This window comes from Schistocerca gregaria, chromosome 11 (genome assembly GCF_023897955.1).
Source record: "Schistocerca gregaria isolate iqSchGreg1 chromosome 11, iqSchGreg1.2, whole genome shotgun sequence".
NCBI lineage: Eukaryota > Metazoa > Arthropoda > Insecta > Orthoptera > Acrididae > Schistocerca > Schistocerca gregaria.
The window spans coordinates 91,782,981-91,799,337 of NC_064930.1; the positions used below are offsets into that span (position 1 = coordinate 91,782,981).

A 16,357-nucleotide genomic window follows, 5' to 3' on the forward strand; every position below is an offset into this window, starting at 1 on the left:
TGATGAGGCATTGTTAGCAAATATTTTTGCAGTAACTATTGTTAACATAACACTTTCAAATGAGCCTCTCTAAAGATTGAATTTGCGAACTCGCACTTGAGGACTTCCTTGTAAGCTGCGGGCTTGTGGGACTACACTTCCATCAGCTTCTCCCCATTGGCATTTTCTTCATGCTCCCATACTTGATAATATGCTCCATGACTGGAAATTCCAATGAGTAGGCGCTAAGTGCTGCAGGCCATTTTCGAACTGTATCAACGAGAGTTACTGTCCCTTCTCGAAATTCTGAAGTGCTGTTCTTTGTGGAAGTATTGGAAAGGAGCTGCGAAGTCCCTTGAGTCTGATGAAAAATATTAGCAGATTTTTTTTTTTTTTTTTTTTTTTTTTTTTTTTTTTTTTTTTTGAGCGGCTCTAAACGTAATGAGATTCAAATGGTGATCACAGCAATGAATGTCTGAAGTACCAGTGATTTTGCAGCTTGTGTCCACTTACCCAATAATACTCGCTGTGTGACAAGTAGGTCATGTCCGTGCACATGTTGGGAGCGAATGCTGCTTCACATACTCCCAGCCTCACCTTCAACTACCAGGAGGGTCCAGTACAGTGTTGTCAAGAATTTCCACCATACTCCACCTCCCCCCCCTCCCCCCCACTCGACCTCTCTGGAACGTCTGGCTCCACGTTTGCATACCCAGTGCAACCCAAGTCACTGTCAGCATATTTTAGTCCTACAACACCGTTTTCGATGCTCAGTGCGCGGACGCTACAGACAGGATAAATGGCACACTACTTTTTTACTTGTGTAGAAAGCTCAAGAATCAATCGTAGTTAAACAGCAGTATCCCTTGGAGGTAGTGCAAATCTATGGAGAGGCCGTCCCTGATACCGAGTAGAGAGTAGGCTAAAGCAGCTCTCAAAAAGAATTTTAGACCTCGAAACTAAAGATGGGTGTGACGTTATGGACAGTATCATTAGAGGTACCGTTACTTGCGATCATAGAGCAAAGTATAGACTGACTGTAAATCGTGCAAGGGAGGTGTTGTGGTCTTTAGTCCTGAGACTGCTTTGATGCAGCTCTCCTTGCTACTCTATCCTGTGCAAGCTTCTTCATCTCTGAGTGACTACTGCAACCTACATCATTCTGAATCTGCTTAGTGTATTCATCTCTTGGTCTCCCCCTATCATTTTTGCCCTCCACGCTTCCCGCCAGTACTAAATTGGTGATCACTTGATGCCTCATAACATGTCCTACCAACCGATCCCTTCTTCTGGTCAAGTTGTGCCACAAACTTCTCTTCTCAGCATTAGTCACATGATCTACCCATCTAACCTTCAGCATTCTTCTGTACCACCACATTTCGAAAGCTACTACTCTCTTCTTGTCTAAATTATTTATCGTCCATGTTCCACTTCTATACATTGCTACACTCCACACAAATACTTTCAGAAAAGACATCTTGACACTTAAATCTATACTCGACGTTCACGAATTTTTCTTCTTCAGAATCCCTTTCCTAGTAAATGCCAGGTCTACATTTTATATCTTCTGTACTTCGATCATCATTCATTTTGCTCCCCAAATAGCAAACCTCATCTACCACTTTAAGTGTCTCATTTCCAAGTCTAATTTCCTCACCACCCAGTGATTTAATCCGACTACTTTCCATTATCCTGGTTTTGCTTTCATTGATGTTCATCTTATATCCTCCTTTCTAGACACTCCATTCCGTTCAACTTATCTTCCTCGGTCCTTTGCTGTCTCTGATGGAATTACAATGTCATCGGCAAACTTCTAAGTTTTTATTTTAATTTTCATGGATTTTAATTCCTACTTCATATTGTTCTTTTGTTTCCTTTACTGCTTGCTCAATATACAGATTGAATAACGTCGGGGTTAGGCTACAACCCTGTCTCACTCCCTTACCAATGACTGCTTCCCTTTCATGCCCCTAGACTTTTATAACTGTCATTTGGTTTCTGTACAAATCATAAATGTGCCTATAAATGCAATATGGATGTAAAAGCCCAACCATGGTTGAATAATAAAACTCGGAAAATGCTGAGGGATTGCAGAGTGATCAGAAAAGAGCGCAGCAATGTCCACACCCCCAAATTAGTCGCAATACATGTATATGTCATAACATCGACGTACGAAGCACACAACAAACTCCACAGCCAGGCATTAGCTAAATATCAAACACAGAACATGTTTTAAGTTGGGAATAAGTGTAATCATTATATGGATCGCGGGTTTCAATCGAGTCACTCACTGACAAATACGATGTGCCAATAAACCAGAGGAAAATGAAAGCCGAAGTTTTAAATTTCGCGTACAGGATATCAGCGACACAGGAAGATTATATTGACATGTTGTCGTTTGAAGGCACTCAGATGCCCGTATGGAGGACGTAGCAATTGCCACCCCCACCGTACTGAATCAGCTGAAAGAGTTGAAAACAAATAAGTGGCCAGGTCTGGATGCAATTTTACAGCGAGTACTTCATTTTATTGTCCCTTTAATTAACTAGCGTTTAACGCCAATCGCTCTTCCGCATAGAAGTCACGAGGGACTGGAATAAAGCACGGGTGACTCTTGTGTACAAGAAGGGTAAAAAGAGCCGACCAGTTGTGTTGACCTCGACCGCTAGTTTTCAGCAGAGACGAGTTAGGAGAGCCTCATGGAAGTGCGATGGGGCCGCTTTTGTATCCTTTATATGTAAGTGATCTGACAGCAGCAATCTGCGACTGTGTGTTGATGAGACTGTAGTGTGCGGGAAAGTGTGATCGCATATTAATTGTAGGAATATACAAGATGGCTTAGAAACAATTTTTATTTGATGTGATGAATAGCAGCTAGAAAATTATGTGTTAATGCAAGAGCACAGTATTAATGGGGATGCTGTTTGAGGAAGGGTAGTGCTGAAACTGGTTGCTCAAATAAAATAACTGAAAATTTAGACAGCTAAAGGTGTTAGGGTTTGACGTTTCAAAACCATAGAATGTTATTCAACGTCGATTAAATATCAAGGGACAATGTCGCAAAGTGATGTGAACTGAAATGAGAACATAGGGACGTTAGTAGGGATGGCGAATGTTTAGACCAGTTACATGATATGGGATTATTCGATAGTTAATTTTCGTTTCTGTCGCTTAGACGTGCGTTTAAAATTTGGTTGATTTTCTGAAAATATCCTTTATCGTTGATCACCAATTTGATTTCGTGATATTTCTTCTGATGTCCCCTTTTCACGCCAGACACCTGGGGTCCTTTTTATGTTTCGAGACGTAGTTCCACGTCAGTTGCGCGTAACATTGCTGGGAGCAGTCATCTCTGTCGAAGTGACATTTGTGGTGATAATTCTGCCATAAACACTGCCTCCAGACGCCTCATAAATTATAACGATGTTGATACGGTTTGTCGTACATTAGTTAAATCCCATTTTGGTCATAGATATAGCAGGTAATTGATACACATGAAATATATTTGCAGTTGTGATTATGGACAACCATTAGATGTATGATGGAATGACGACAACGAAAATTTGTACCAGACCGCGACTCAAACCCGGATTTCCCGCTTATCGCCAGCGGTTGCCATTATGCTACCTAAGCCAGACCCAAAGGTCCACATGTCATTAACCATGTGTCAACAGCCTGCACTCCCACATCCCTTGTGTACTGGGTGGTTGTAATTGGTCTTTCCCTATTCAACACGTTATAGACAAAAACTAAGGAACGTACGAGGACCAAACTTGGTAGCATTAATTTCAGGGGCATGGAGAAGAGAAATAACGCAAAATCACCTGAATTAATACACATTAAATGTGCTGCTACGGTACAGCATACCATTACATACCGGTACCATTATGTCTGCAAAAGGCGCTCAATATGGTGCCCACCAGTGCCCAGAAGAGTCTGAAAGCACACTACTGCGTTGTGAACAGCAAAATGAAGCATGTTCATAGATATTGTGTCTACGGCTTTTGGAATGCTTGGCTTCAGATCAGCACAAGTCTAAACTTTCCCCTGGTAAACGCTGTCCTTCAGGTAGCCACGCAACCAGAAATTACAGGGAGTGAGATCAGGTGATATGGCGAGGCATATCACAGGAATGCTGGCCAGTGACACTGCATGTCTTTCGTCCTTGAGCGCCAATCTGTTCAAAAAAGAAAGGGGCCGATGGTGAACATGGCCGTGGAGGCACACCAAACAGTGATGTGTTCACCATAGAGAGGAACTTCATGCTCAGAAAACCTTCCATATAGTGGACCACTGGATGTTCAAGTTTCATGACACAAGACACGCACTGCCTCACGATTAGGAATGTGTGCAGCGTTGTCTGCCATGGGACCAGCGATTTCATCAACCACCAGTGGTGGTGTGGGCCTCTTTCCAGAGTGACGCTCAGTTCTCCAGTTGATACAAACTTCTTCACCATGCTCTGTACAGCTGGTGGAGAAAGAGGGCCCTTCCATAATCTTTTCAGCTAGCCATATTCTTCTGAGCTACACGTTTACTGCCATGTCGTCTCATTCTAGTAGATTTTTTTTTTTTTTTTGGTCATCGGTCTACTGACTGGTTTGATGCGGCACGCAACGAATTCCATTCCTGTGCTAACTTCTTCATCTCAGAGTAGCACTTGCATGTTACGTCCTCAATTATTTGCTTGACGTATTCAAGTCTCTGTCTACAGTTTTTGCCCTCTACAGTTCCCTCTAGTACCATGGAAGTCATTCCCTCATGTCTTAGCAGATGTCCTATCATCCTGTCCCTTCTCCTTATCAGTATTTTCCACATATTCCTTTCCTCTCCGATTCTGCGTAGAACCTCCTCACTCCTTACCTTATCAGTCCACCTAATTTTCAACATTCGTCTATAGCACCACATCTCAAATGCTTCGATTCTCTTCTGTTCCGGTTTTCCCACAGTACATGTTTCACTACGATACAATGCTGTACTCCAGACGTACATCCTCAGAAATTTCTTCCTCAAATTAAGGCCGGTATTTGATATTAGTAGACTTCTCTTGGCCAGAAATGCCTTTTTTGCCATAGCGAGTCTGCTTTTGATGTCCTCCTTGTTCCGTCCGTCATTGGTTATTTTACTGCCTAGGTAGCAGAATTCCTTAACTTCATTGACTTCGTGACCATCAATCCTGATGTTAAGTTTCTCGCTGTTCTCATTTCTACTACTTCTCATTACCTTCGTCTTTCTCCGATTTACTCTCAAACCATATTGTGTACTCATTAGACTGTTCATTCCGTTAAGCAGATCATTTAATTCTTCTTCACTTTCACTCAGGATAGCAATGTCATCAGCGAATCGTATCATTGATATCCTTTCACCTTGTATTTTAATTCCACTCCTGAACCTTTCTTTTATTTCTATCATTGCTTGCTCGATGTACAGATTGAAGAGTAGGGGCGAAAGGCTACAGCCTTGTCTTACACCCTTCTTAATACGAGCACTTCGTTCTTGATCGTCCACTCTTATTATTCCCTCTTGGTTGTTGTACATATTGTATATGACCCGTCTCTCCCTATAGCTTACCCCTGCTTTTTTCAGTATCTCGAACAGCTTGCACCATTTTATATTGTCGAACGCTTTTTTCAGGTCGACAAATCCTATGACCGTGTCTTGATTTTTCTTTAGCCTTGCTTCCATTATTAGCCATAACGTCAGAATTGCCTCTCTCGTGCCTTTACTTATCCTAAAGCTAAACTGATCGTCACCTACCGCTTTCTCAATTTTCTTTTCCATTCTTCTGTATATTAATCTTGTAAGCAGCTTCGATGCATGAGCTGTTAAGCTGATTGTGCTATATTTCTCGCACTTGTCAGCTCTCGCCGTCTTCGGAATTGTGTGGATAATGCTTTTCCGAAAGTCAATTGGTATGTCGCCAGACTCATATATTCTACACACCAACGTGAATAGTCGTTTTGTTGCCACTTCCTCTAATGGTTTTAGAAATTCTGATGGAATGTTATCTATCCCTTCTGCCTTATTTGACCGTAAGTCCTCCAAAGCTCTTTTAAATTCCGATTCTAATACTGGATCCCCTATCTCTTTTAAATCGACCCCTGTTTCTTCTTCTATCACATCAGACAAATCTACACCCTCATAGAGGTTTTCTAGTAGATAGTTGTCTTTAACTCAGTCACACAAATTCACAAAAGCTGTCATTTGTGTGAGGAGTGTTCAAATGAAAAGAAGAAAATGTTGTTATAACCAAACCAGATGAAATATGCATCAGCCACTTTGGGAAAACGTGGTGATACCTGTAGGGGTGCGAATGTAATGTCATCTCCTCCCCTTAAAAGAATTCAAAGCTGTGCCGTCAATTGCTAGGAGAAGTTGACAGTCGTTTTCGATGATCGTGGTCTGGTACTAACCGAATCCGTCGGACACCATTAATAGTGACATTTACTGTGAGACACTACATATCCTACACAAGTCCATCCAGAACAGACAGCCTGGGCTGCTGTAGGAGGGAGCGATTCAGCGCCTCGGTAACGCAAGTCACACGTCATCAAGGTCATGTGGCAACAGCTTAATCACCTGCGCTACACCTCGGTCATTGTCGCCCTGCGACTTCCAAGTGTTTGGTCCAATAAAAAAAAATATGAAAGCGTTTCAGTTCTGACGATGAGTTGAAGGCCACAGCGTATGACTGGCTCCTGTCGCAGCCTGAGGAAGTCCAGAATCAGGAAATCATTCGGCTCGTGAAACAATGGGACAGCGGGATATTTGTACTTTGGCCTCTGGTGATTGCTTTTGAATAACGCCTTCCATTACACTCATAATGTTGTTCAGTAACGTTTCTTTTCAATAACTTCATAGAATGATGCAAGATACAAAATGTATATGCAAATTTCACCAACGTGTCTGACATATGGCCACTGTAGTTCTAATGAGTTGGTGTCTAGACAATGTGATCAAAAGTAGCTGGGCACCTGGCTGAAAACGACTTACAAGTTCGTGGCGTGCTCCACCGGTAATGCTGGAATTCAATATGGCGTTGGCCAACCCTTAACCTTGAGACAGCTTCCATTCTCGGACGGGACTCGTTCAATCAGGTGCTGGAAGATTTCTTGCGGGATGGCAGCCCTTTCTTCACGGAGTGCTACACTGGTGAGATGTCGATCGACGAGGCCTGGCACAAGGTCGGCGTTCCAAATTATCTCAAAGGTTTTCTATAGGAATGAAGTCAGGACTTTCTGCAGACCAGTCCATTACAAGGATGTTATTGTCGTGTAACAACTCTGCCACAGGCCGGACATTATGAACAGGGGGTCGATCGTGTTGAAAGATGCAGTTACCATCCCCGAATTGCTCTTCAACAGTGGAAAGCAAAAAGGTGCTTAAATCATCAATACATGCCTGTGCTATGATAGTGCCACCAAAAACAACAAGATGGCAAGTCCCTCCATGATAAACACGACCTCACCAAAACACCACTGTCTCCCAATTCTACTGTTGGCACTACACACGCTGGCAGATGACGTTCACCAGGCACTCTCCATCGGGTCGCCACATTCTGTACCGTGATTCTGCACTCGATACAATGGTTTTCCACTGTTCAATCGTCCTTGCTTACGCTCCTTGCACCAAGCGAGGGGACGTTCGGCATTTAGTGGCAGGATGTGTGGCCTATGAGCAGCCTCTCAATCGTGAAATCCAAGTTCTTTCACCTCTCGCAACTGTCATAGTACTTGCAGTGGATACTGATACAGCTAGGACGAGGTAGGCCTGTATGATTTTGTGCTGTACGTGTCCCTTCATGTTTCCACGTCACTATCAAATCGGAAACAGTGGACCTAGGGCTGTTCAGAAGTGTGGAAATCTAGCGTACAAACGTATTACACAAATGACATCAAATCACCTGACCACGTTCGAAGACCTTGACTTCTGCAGAGCGCCGCATTCTGCTCTCCCATGATGTCAAATAACTACTGAGGTCGCTGATATGGGGTACCTGGCAGCAGGTGGCAGTACAATGCTCCTAATATGGAAAACGTAAGTTTTTGGGAGTGTCTGCGTGCTTTGTATCATATAGTGGACATTTAGATCCATATACATCTACATACATACTCCACTAGTAACCATATGGCGCAAAGCGGTAGATACCATCTTCCAGTAATATTAGTCATTTCATTTCCTGTGTGCTCGCAAATGGAGCGAGGGAGAAACAAAGGTGCACATCCATACATAAGAGACATAACTTCTCTTAGCTTTCCTTCGTGATTCTTTCGCAATATGTACGTTGGCAGTAGTAGAACCGATATGTACGTAGACAGGTGAAAAGAGTGGTTCTCTTCATTTCCTTAGTATTTCGCGGAAAATGTGTCTTCTTCGCTTCAGGGATTGCCATATGAGTTCTCGAAGCATCTCCACAAGTGTGTTGATCGAAACTACCATTAACAAATCTAGCAACACAGCCATGAATTGCTTGGATGACTTCCTTTAATACGACCTGATGGGCATCCAAAACACTCGAGCAGTATTCAAGAACTGGTTGAGCTAGTGTTCTATTCACGGTCACCTTTATAAGTGAGAAACAGTTTCCTGTAATACTGTCAATAAACCGAAGTCGACCACTCGACATCCCTACTAACGTCCTCACGTTCTCATTTCATATCGTATCAGTTTCCTACATTATGCCTAGATATTTAGTAGACGTTCCTTTGTCAAGAAACATTCTCATTTATATTCATACATTAGAGGAATTGTTTCCTACTCAACTTCATTAACACGTATTTTTCTAGCTGCCATTCATCACATCAAGCAAATATTCTTTCTAACTCATCTTGTATTCTCCTACAGTCATAAAACGAGTACACTTTTCCGTACACTACAGCCTCATCAACAATTAGTCGCAGGATGCTACTCTGTCAGATCATTCCCATATAAAGAGAGCAAAAGCGGTCCCATCACACTTCCATGAGTCTTCTCCCACGATACCCTAGTTCCTGACTAACACTGGCTTTCGTGACAGTGGTGCTCGTACTTACACTCTTTTCCAAACTGAAAAACATGCTTTCACTTTATTGGGAGCATAAACATAAGAGAAAACTTGAAACAAGGAAGGACTATGACACAATAGTATCTGATATTGTCGAACTGGTATACTTCATGATCGCATGTATCACCAGTAGAATTAATTATTTAGCAGCAATTATTCCACTGTCCACAAAATTTGGGAACAGAACATGGGCAATGGTATTTCAGTTTGTGTCACGTGACGGTATTGGCTCAAACGGCTCTGAGGACTATGGGACTTAACATCTGAGGTCAACAGTCCCCTAGGATTAGAACTACTTAAGCCTAACTAACCTATAAACATCACACACATCCATGCCCGAGGCAGGATTCGAACCTACAACCATAGCAACACCGCAGTTCCGGACTGAAACGCAAAGAACCACTCGGCCACAGCGGCCGGCATGAGGATATTTCCCAGACTGCCTGTAATATAATAACTCTATCGTGAACCCAAATACTGTTGCTAGTCACAGATGTTGGTGGTCAAAGAATGGTGGTCAGTAACATGTAAAACAAGGAAACACTACAAAACACCCATGGTACTACATCCAAATGTCATTTTATTCCACTCGCACCCCATTGCATAAACATCTCGATCAATGTGGGTCAGATAAATCAAAATATAGATTATATTCGACGGTACTGCATGGATACTAGGTGTTTACAAGGAATGATGTAACCAATATCATACTCAAAAAATGGTTCAAATGGCTCTGAGCACTATGGGACTTATGATCTATGGTCATCACTCCCCTAGAACTTAGAACTACTTAAACCTAACTAACCTAAGGACATCTCACAACATCCAGTCATCACGAGGCAGAAAAAATTCCTGTTACTATTGTAACATTTTCTTGTGAGAATGGTGAAAACTAAGATAAAAATACAAATGATAAAAATCTTTCCAGAATCAGAAAGTTATAATTACATTATGTATAACAAACTTCTTTCCATACCTAATCTGGGTGGTATTTTTCTAACAAAATCATAAGTTTAAGCAGTGTCCTATTAATAATTGCACATACACCAATCCAAAATGTGGCAGAGTAGCAAGTAACATGTAGAGGCAGATAGTATTTTGCAGTATATCACTGCCATTAATGAAGTTGCGTAGAGGAAAACTGCAGAGTAGTTCCTGAGAAACTAATAGATTTCCATGTGGGAAGCGTAATATTTCGTCAGGATGACAAGTCGTTCATTATACCTACTGACGTCAGTGCCATGAACGCCATTCACCAGACCGACTGACACACCTTGTCCCGTCACAGCTGACTTGTATGTAGCAGGATGTTGTCCTCAGTGTGCACCTCAAGGGCACCTTTACTGGTTGACGTCACTGTTGGAACCAGCAACAACACTTACACATCGCAGAATCTCGTCCCCCTGAAGACGACATGTGTTTCCCACGTTTAAATGGCCAAAAAACACTGAGGCACAGATGCGCATATATAACTGCCCTAGGAGAATACAGGATTGCAGTAGCTCTGCCATCCACAAAATCTGTTGTACAGCAGCAGGGAAGTTCTTGCACTGGAAGTGATAGTGAGGCAACCATCTGATTATAAAATGTGCACTAATAAAAATGGTTCAAATGGCTCTGAGCACTATGGGACTGAACTGCTGTGGTCATTAGTCCCCTAGAACGTAGAACTACTTGAAACCTAACTAACCTAAGGACATCACACACATCCATGCCCGAGGCTGGATTCGAACCTGCGACCGTAGCAGTCGCACGGTTCCGGACTGCGCGCCTAGAACCGCGAGACCACTGCGGCCGGCTGTGCACTAATAGAAAGAATATGGAGTGAGGTGACTCTTACAATGTCCCTAATCCTAATCAGCTTCCATCAGGTTTCTTGCAATAGGAGTAGTGACAGCCAAATGTCTGAATGTGGATAATCTGTAGTAAAGTGTACAAGTGCACTCCCTTCCATTTTGTTGGACTCTTTGAATCTCTAGACATGACTTTGACCCCTCTAAGTGGCATTATTCCGAGAATTCCTCATCAAACTGTGAGCATGTGTGAACTGATGCACAAACCAGGAGCTGGCAAAGGGAAGTACCTCGCCAAAGTCCAAGCTTTGTGTAGCACAGTGTGCATCAAAACGACAAAAAAAGTTCAAATGTGTGTGAAATCTTATCGGACTTAACTGTTAAGCTCACCAGTCCCTAGGCTTACACACTACTTAACCTAAATTATGCTAAGTCACAAACCCATGCCCGAGGGAGGGCTCAAACCCCTGCTGGGACTCGCTGCACACTCCATGACTGCAACGCCTAAGAGCGCTCGGCTAATCCCGCGTGGCTCAAAACTAGCTGTTAGCGATTTTATGGTAATTCAGAATTTTCATTTGCTACTTCTTCATCTCATAGGAGAGATCAAGGAGAGTCTCACACATCTGTCAGAGTATTAAGGTCTATTTTGAGTATGTGAACTCTATGATTTTATTGTTTGTAGAAAAAGAGGGCGAGTGCTGCATCGACTGATGGAAATTGGTTTTATCAGCCGTAACATTTTACTTGGCAGAGTGAGAGCAACTACTTGTTCTTAATTTTCTTTAACATATAAAAAATTTTGCTGCCCGTCTTAGCCACATTATAGTGATGCTGGCACATGCGAATGAAATGGTGTGCAGGCATACATCAGGGTTGTGAGGTCAACAGTGTGTCAGAAAACTGGAGTTTATTTGGATCAATATTTCGGATTGCAATGTACATCCACATCTACATTTATATATATACTCCGCTAACCACAAAGCGGTGTGTGCGGAGTGCACAATTCGCGGCAAAGTCATATTCCGCCCCCCCTCTGTTCCACTCGCCGATCGGGCGAGGGATAAACGACTGTCTGAACGCCTCTGTACAAGCCCTAATTACCCTTATCTTTCAATGGTGATCATTGAGCGATCTGAAATTTGGTAGTAATAATATAAGCTCTACATCCTCGGCGAAGATGGGATTTCGAAATTTAGTGAGCAGCCCCTTCCGTTCAGGGCGTCGTGTGTTTCACTTCAAACTTTCTATGAGATTTGTAACGCGCTAGCGGTGGCTAAATGTACCAGTCACGAATCCTGCCGCTCTTCTTTGGACCTTCTCAATCTCTTGAATCAGACGCAACTGATAAGGGGCCCATACAGACGAACAATACTCTAAGACTGGACGAACTAACGTATTGTAAGCCATTTCCTCTGTTGAAGGGCTGCATCGTTTCAGGATTCTACCAATAAACTGCAATCTAGGAACCGCCTTGACCATTCCTTGATAATTCCATTTGAGATCATTTCAAATAGTCACACCAAGATACTTGACGGATATCACCGCTTGTGAAGACTGGGCATTCATTTTGTACTCGTTCATTAATGAGGATTTTTGCCTTGTTATAAGCAGTAGATCACACCTATTAATACTGAGAAATAAGTGCCAGTCATTACACCACACATTTATTTTTTACAAATCCTCACTGATTTGTTCACAACTTTCGTGTGATACTACTTTCCTGTAAACTACAGAATCATCGCCAAACAGTCTAATGCCGATGTCAGTACCATCAACCAGATCGTTTATGTAAATAGTAAAAAGCAGTGCACTTTATGCAGCAAGCAACAGTAAGGAACTGAGTCGAACGCTTTTCGAAAGTCGAGAAATATGGCACCAACCTGGGAGCCGGTATGTAGAGCCTGCCATATATCATGCACAAAGAGGTCCAGCTGTGTCTCGCATGACCGCTGTTTCCAAAAACTGTGCTGGTTTCTGCAGATGAGCTTCTCACAGTCCAAAAAGTTCATTATGTGTGAACACAAAATATGTTCATGATTCTACAACAAATCTATCTCAGTGAAATTAGTCATTAATTATGTGCATCCGATTTTCTACCCTTTTTATTGATTACTATGGCCTGAGCCTTCTTCCAGTACTGTGTAACGCTCCTCTGTTACAATTATCTCTGATAGATGATGAATAAGAATGGTGCTATATTTGTCAACATATAATCTTACAGGCATCCGATTTTCTGCCCTTTTTATTGATTACTATGACCTGAGCCTGCTTCCAGTACTGTGTAACGCTCCTCTGTTGCAATTATCTCTGATAGATGATGAATAAGAATGGTGCTATATTTGTAGCATAGTCAACATATAATCTTACAGTGATACCGTCTGGGCCAGTGCCTTCCTGGCGTCTAAGGATCTTAACTGTCTTACAATCCCATCTACACTAAACACTATGTCAGCCATCCATTGCGTTTGTTTGATAATTGAAAGGGGGAAAGATGCAGCAGTCCTCTACCGAAACGAGTTTTTGAAAGCTAGGTTTAGAATTTCGGACTTCTGTTTACCATCATCCATTACATTACCTGTACTGTCAGCAAGAGAGGATATTGAATTATTTGTGGCTTCATAGATTTTACGTACGACCAAAATTTTTTGGGATTGTTTTTAGAATCTGCGGATGAAATATTTTCAAATTCGTTAAAAAACTGTCTCATTGATCTTTTGACAGCTACTTTCATTTCACATAATTTCTGTTGGTCAGTGGAGCACTGACTACGTTAAAAACGTCTGTACAAAATTCTTTGCTTTCTCAGCAACTTCCTGATTTGTTTGTTGTACCAAGGTGGAGCCTTTCCCTCCCCTACATATCTGCTAGGCACACATTTCTCTAGCACTTGGTGGACAGTACCTTTAAATTCTGATCAAAGATGCTCAATGTCTTTGTGTCCTGCAGCGAAAGCTTGGAGCTGACTATGAAGATATTCATTAATGACACTTTTATTTGCGTTCCCAAACAAGAAAACTCTACGCTGTTTCTTTACCTTTTTTGTAGCTTCCACTGACATAGAGGCCACGACGACATTATGGTGGCTAACGCCTTCTTCTAGATTAACTTCACATGAAGCATTAATTTTGTCTCATAAGCTGCAGGCTTCTCAGCTGCTTTCTGGTGCATTGCACCGACAAGAACATGGGTTAAGAATGTGTGTATGTGTGTGTACGTGTGTGTGTGTGTGTTTGAGAGAGAGAGAGAGAGAGAGAGAGAGAGAGAGAGAGAGAGAGAGATAGTGAGTAACTGCATGTGTGCATGTGTATCTGTGTGTGTGCTAACTGCATGTGTGCTTGCTCGTTACTGTGCAGTCGTGTTTATCTGTGCATGTGGACTAATGTGCATGTGCCATCAAATGTGTTTATGTGTAGGGGCAGGGGAATCGAATTAGTGCCATAACCATACCTGAAATATTTCGTCTAAAAGGTTTGCTGGTAAATTTTAGCTTTCTCTAATAGAATGAAGGCTTTCACGGCAGGTGTTGTCATCACTTAACATTTCCAGGCTGAGATGCCATGGTCCATTCATAAGACTCTCCCCTGAAGTTTCGCCTTCGACTGCGGAAGGCATCCACCGAGGATAATCGGCGATCTGCCAACTGGTCAGTTCGCCGGTTGTTCTTGGAGGATGCCTTCCGCAGTCGAAGGCGAAACGTCAGGGAGAGTCTTATGTACGGACCACAGCATCTCAGCCTGGAAATGTTAAGTGATTTAGCTTTCTCTGTTTGAAGGGGCTGTGTCAGTAAATTTGCTAGTAAACAGATTCAAAATTTTTTCTCCCACAATAGGAAATTTTATCTAAACACGGGAATAAGTGATTTTTTTAGGTGCAGTGGCTAGTATTAGGATGATTTGCTGAGTATAGAGGACAAGTAGTCTGCATTAATCATCTCTTTCAGTTAAGTGCAAACACTGATTAACAATAGCATCCTGAGCTCATACGAATTCACAATCAGGAATCTATGTGGCAAAACGTAACGTCTGAATTTGTGGAGTGATGGAATGTAAGACTTTCTTATGGTGAGTGAGTGAAGGTTTGTGAGGATGATCCGATTGTATATCTGTACTTCAATGCAGAGGCACTATTCCACTATTCTGTATTATATGGTAGAGGGGGAAAATTTGAAGATTCATTAGTTTTCACTGTTCTGACATGTTTTTAGAACTGGTCGTTATAGTTTACCTCATAAACAGTGTATATATGCAGAAAAATACGAGAACTTCTCTGTTTCTTGCAGGACCCTTCCTGCAGACATGAACAGCAGGGGGCTGCTCCAGTCAGCTACACGGGGGTCAATGGAGGAAGTGCAGGTGCTGCTTGGGGCTGGTGCTGATGTGGGGCACAGAGGATGGACCATGTGGACCGCTCTACATTATGCAGCGAAGCAGGGACATGTTGATATTGTGAGGTGTCTGATCGGGAATGGGGCAGAAGTGGATGCCAGGACGGACGTGAGGCAGACGCCTCTCCATTTGGCTGCCTGGAAAGGCCATGCGGCAGTGGTGCGGCTGCTGGCGGCGTCCTCGGCCGACGTCGATGCCAGGGATCAGTGGGGTAGGACGCCTCTGCACTGGGCGGCACCCTACGGCCACGCAGAGGCGGCGAAGGCGCTGCTGGAGGCAGGGGCCGATAGGGACGCCAAGGAGGACGCAGGAAACACCGCGCTGGACTTAGCAAGAGTGAACAAGCGACAATGGATGGTAGAAATCCTATCTAGCATTCCAACAAACGACTGTGATGCGAACTAAAGAAAGCTTTGATACATGATTTTTTCCTGCTCTTTAAAATAAAATGTGCAAAATGTTAAATCAGCAGTCATTGTTTGTAACTGTATTTTCGATCTACATCTAACTACACCACTAACATCAGAACAAGAGACCGATTCAGGTGGTGCAGCGGTTAGCACACTGGATGACGGTTCAATCCCACATCCGGCCGTCCTGATTTAGGTTTTCTGTGATTTCCCTAAATCACTTCAGGCAAATTCTGGGATGGTTCCTTTGACAGGGCACGGCCGACTTCCTTCCTCAACCTCCCCTAATCTGACGAGACCAATGACCTCGCTGTTTGGTCTCTCCCTCAAATCAACCCAAACCAACTCAGACAAGATTAACAATGTAAGATATTTACAAAGTAATGCAAGTTGTCAGAAGCTAGATTCCATTCTTTAAAACAAGAGAATCTGAAAAATACACCATGTCTCTACAATACATAATTACTGAAGAGTACTTGATAGGCGGAGCAGAGGTACTGTGTGAAACTGCTGTAAATTTCTAAATATACATATTACAGCCATGTAAGCAGTAAGCTCAGAAAGGAATTTTCCTGTTTCTCTACTGCGCAGATAGGCAAATAATTTGTGCCCATAGTTACAATGTCATGTTATTAGAAGTACTCACACTACATTAATTCAGATGCCAGACAGAATTTATTGGTGTGCCTGCAGTGCAGATAAACAAATCAAAAAATGTATGCAGCACCACAGTTCCAAGAGTTC

At 42.6% G+C, this 16,357-nt stretch overlaps 1 protein-coding gene across 6 annotated transcripts in view; it reads left to right on the forward strand.

Annotated features, from left to right (window-relative positions):
• Positions 1–15,668, forward strand: part of LOC126294950 (ankyrin repeat domain-containing protein 39-like) — a 172,189-nt gene extending 156,521 nt beyond the window's left edge. For all 6 annotated transcript variants that reach the window (XM_049987168.1, XM_049987166.1, XM_049987169.1 and 3 more), the window contains one exon: positions 15,098–15,668. In XM_049987168.1, coding sequence (XP_049843125.1) covers positions 15,098–15,608 — 511 coding nt within the window. In that variant the 3' untranslated portion in view covers positions 15,609–15,668. The remainder of the gene's footprint in view (positions 1–15,097) is intronic.
• The last annotated feature ends 689 nt before the right edge of the window (positions 15,669–16,357 follow it).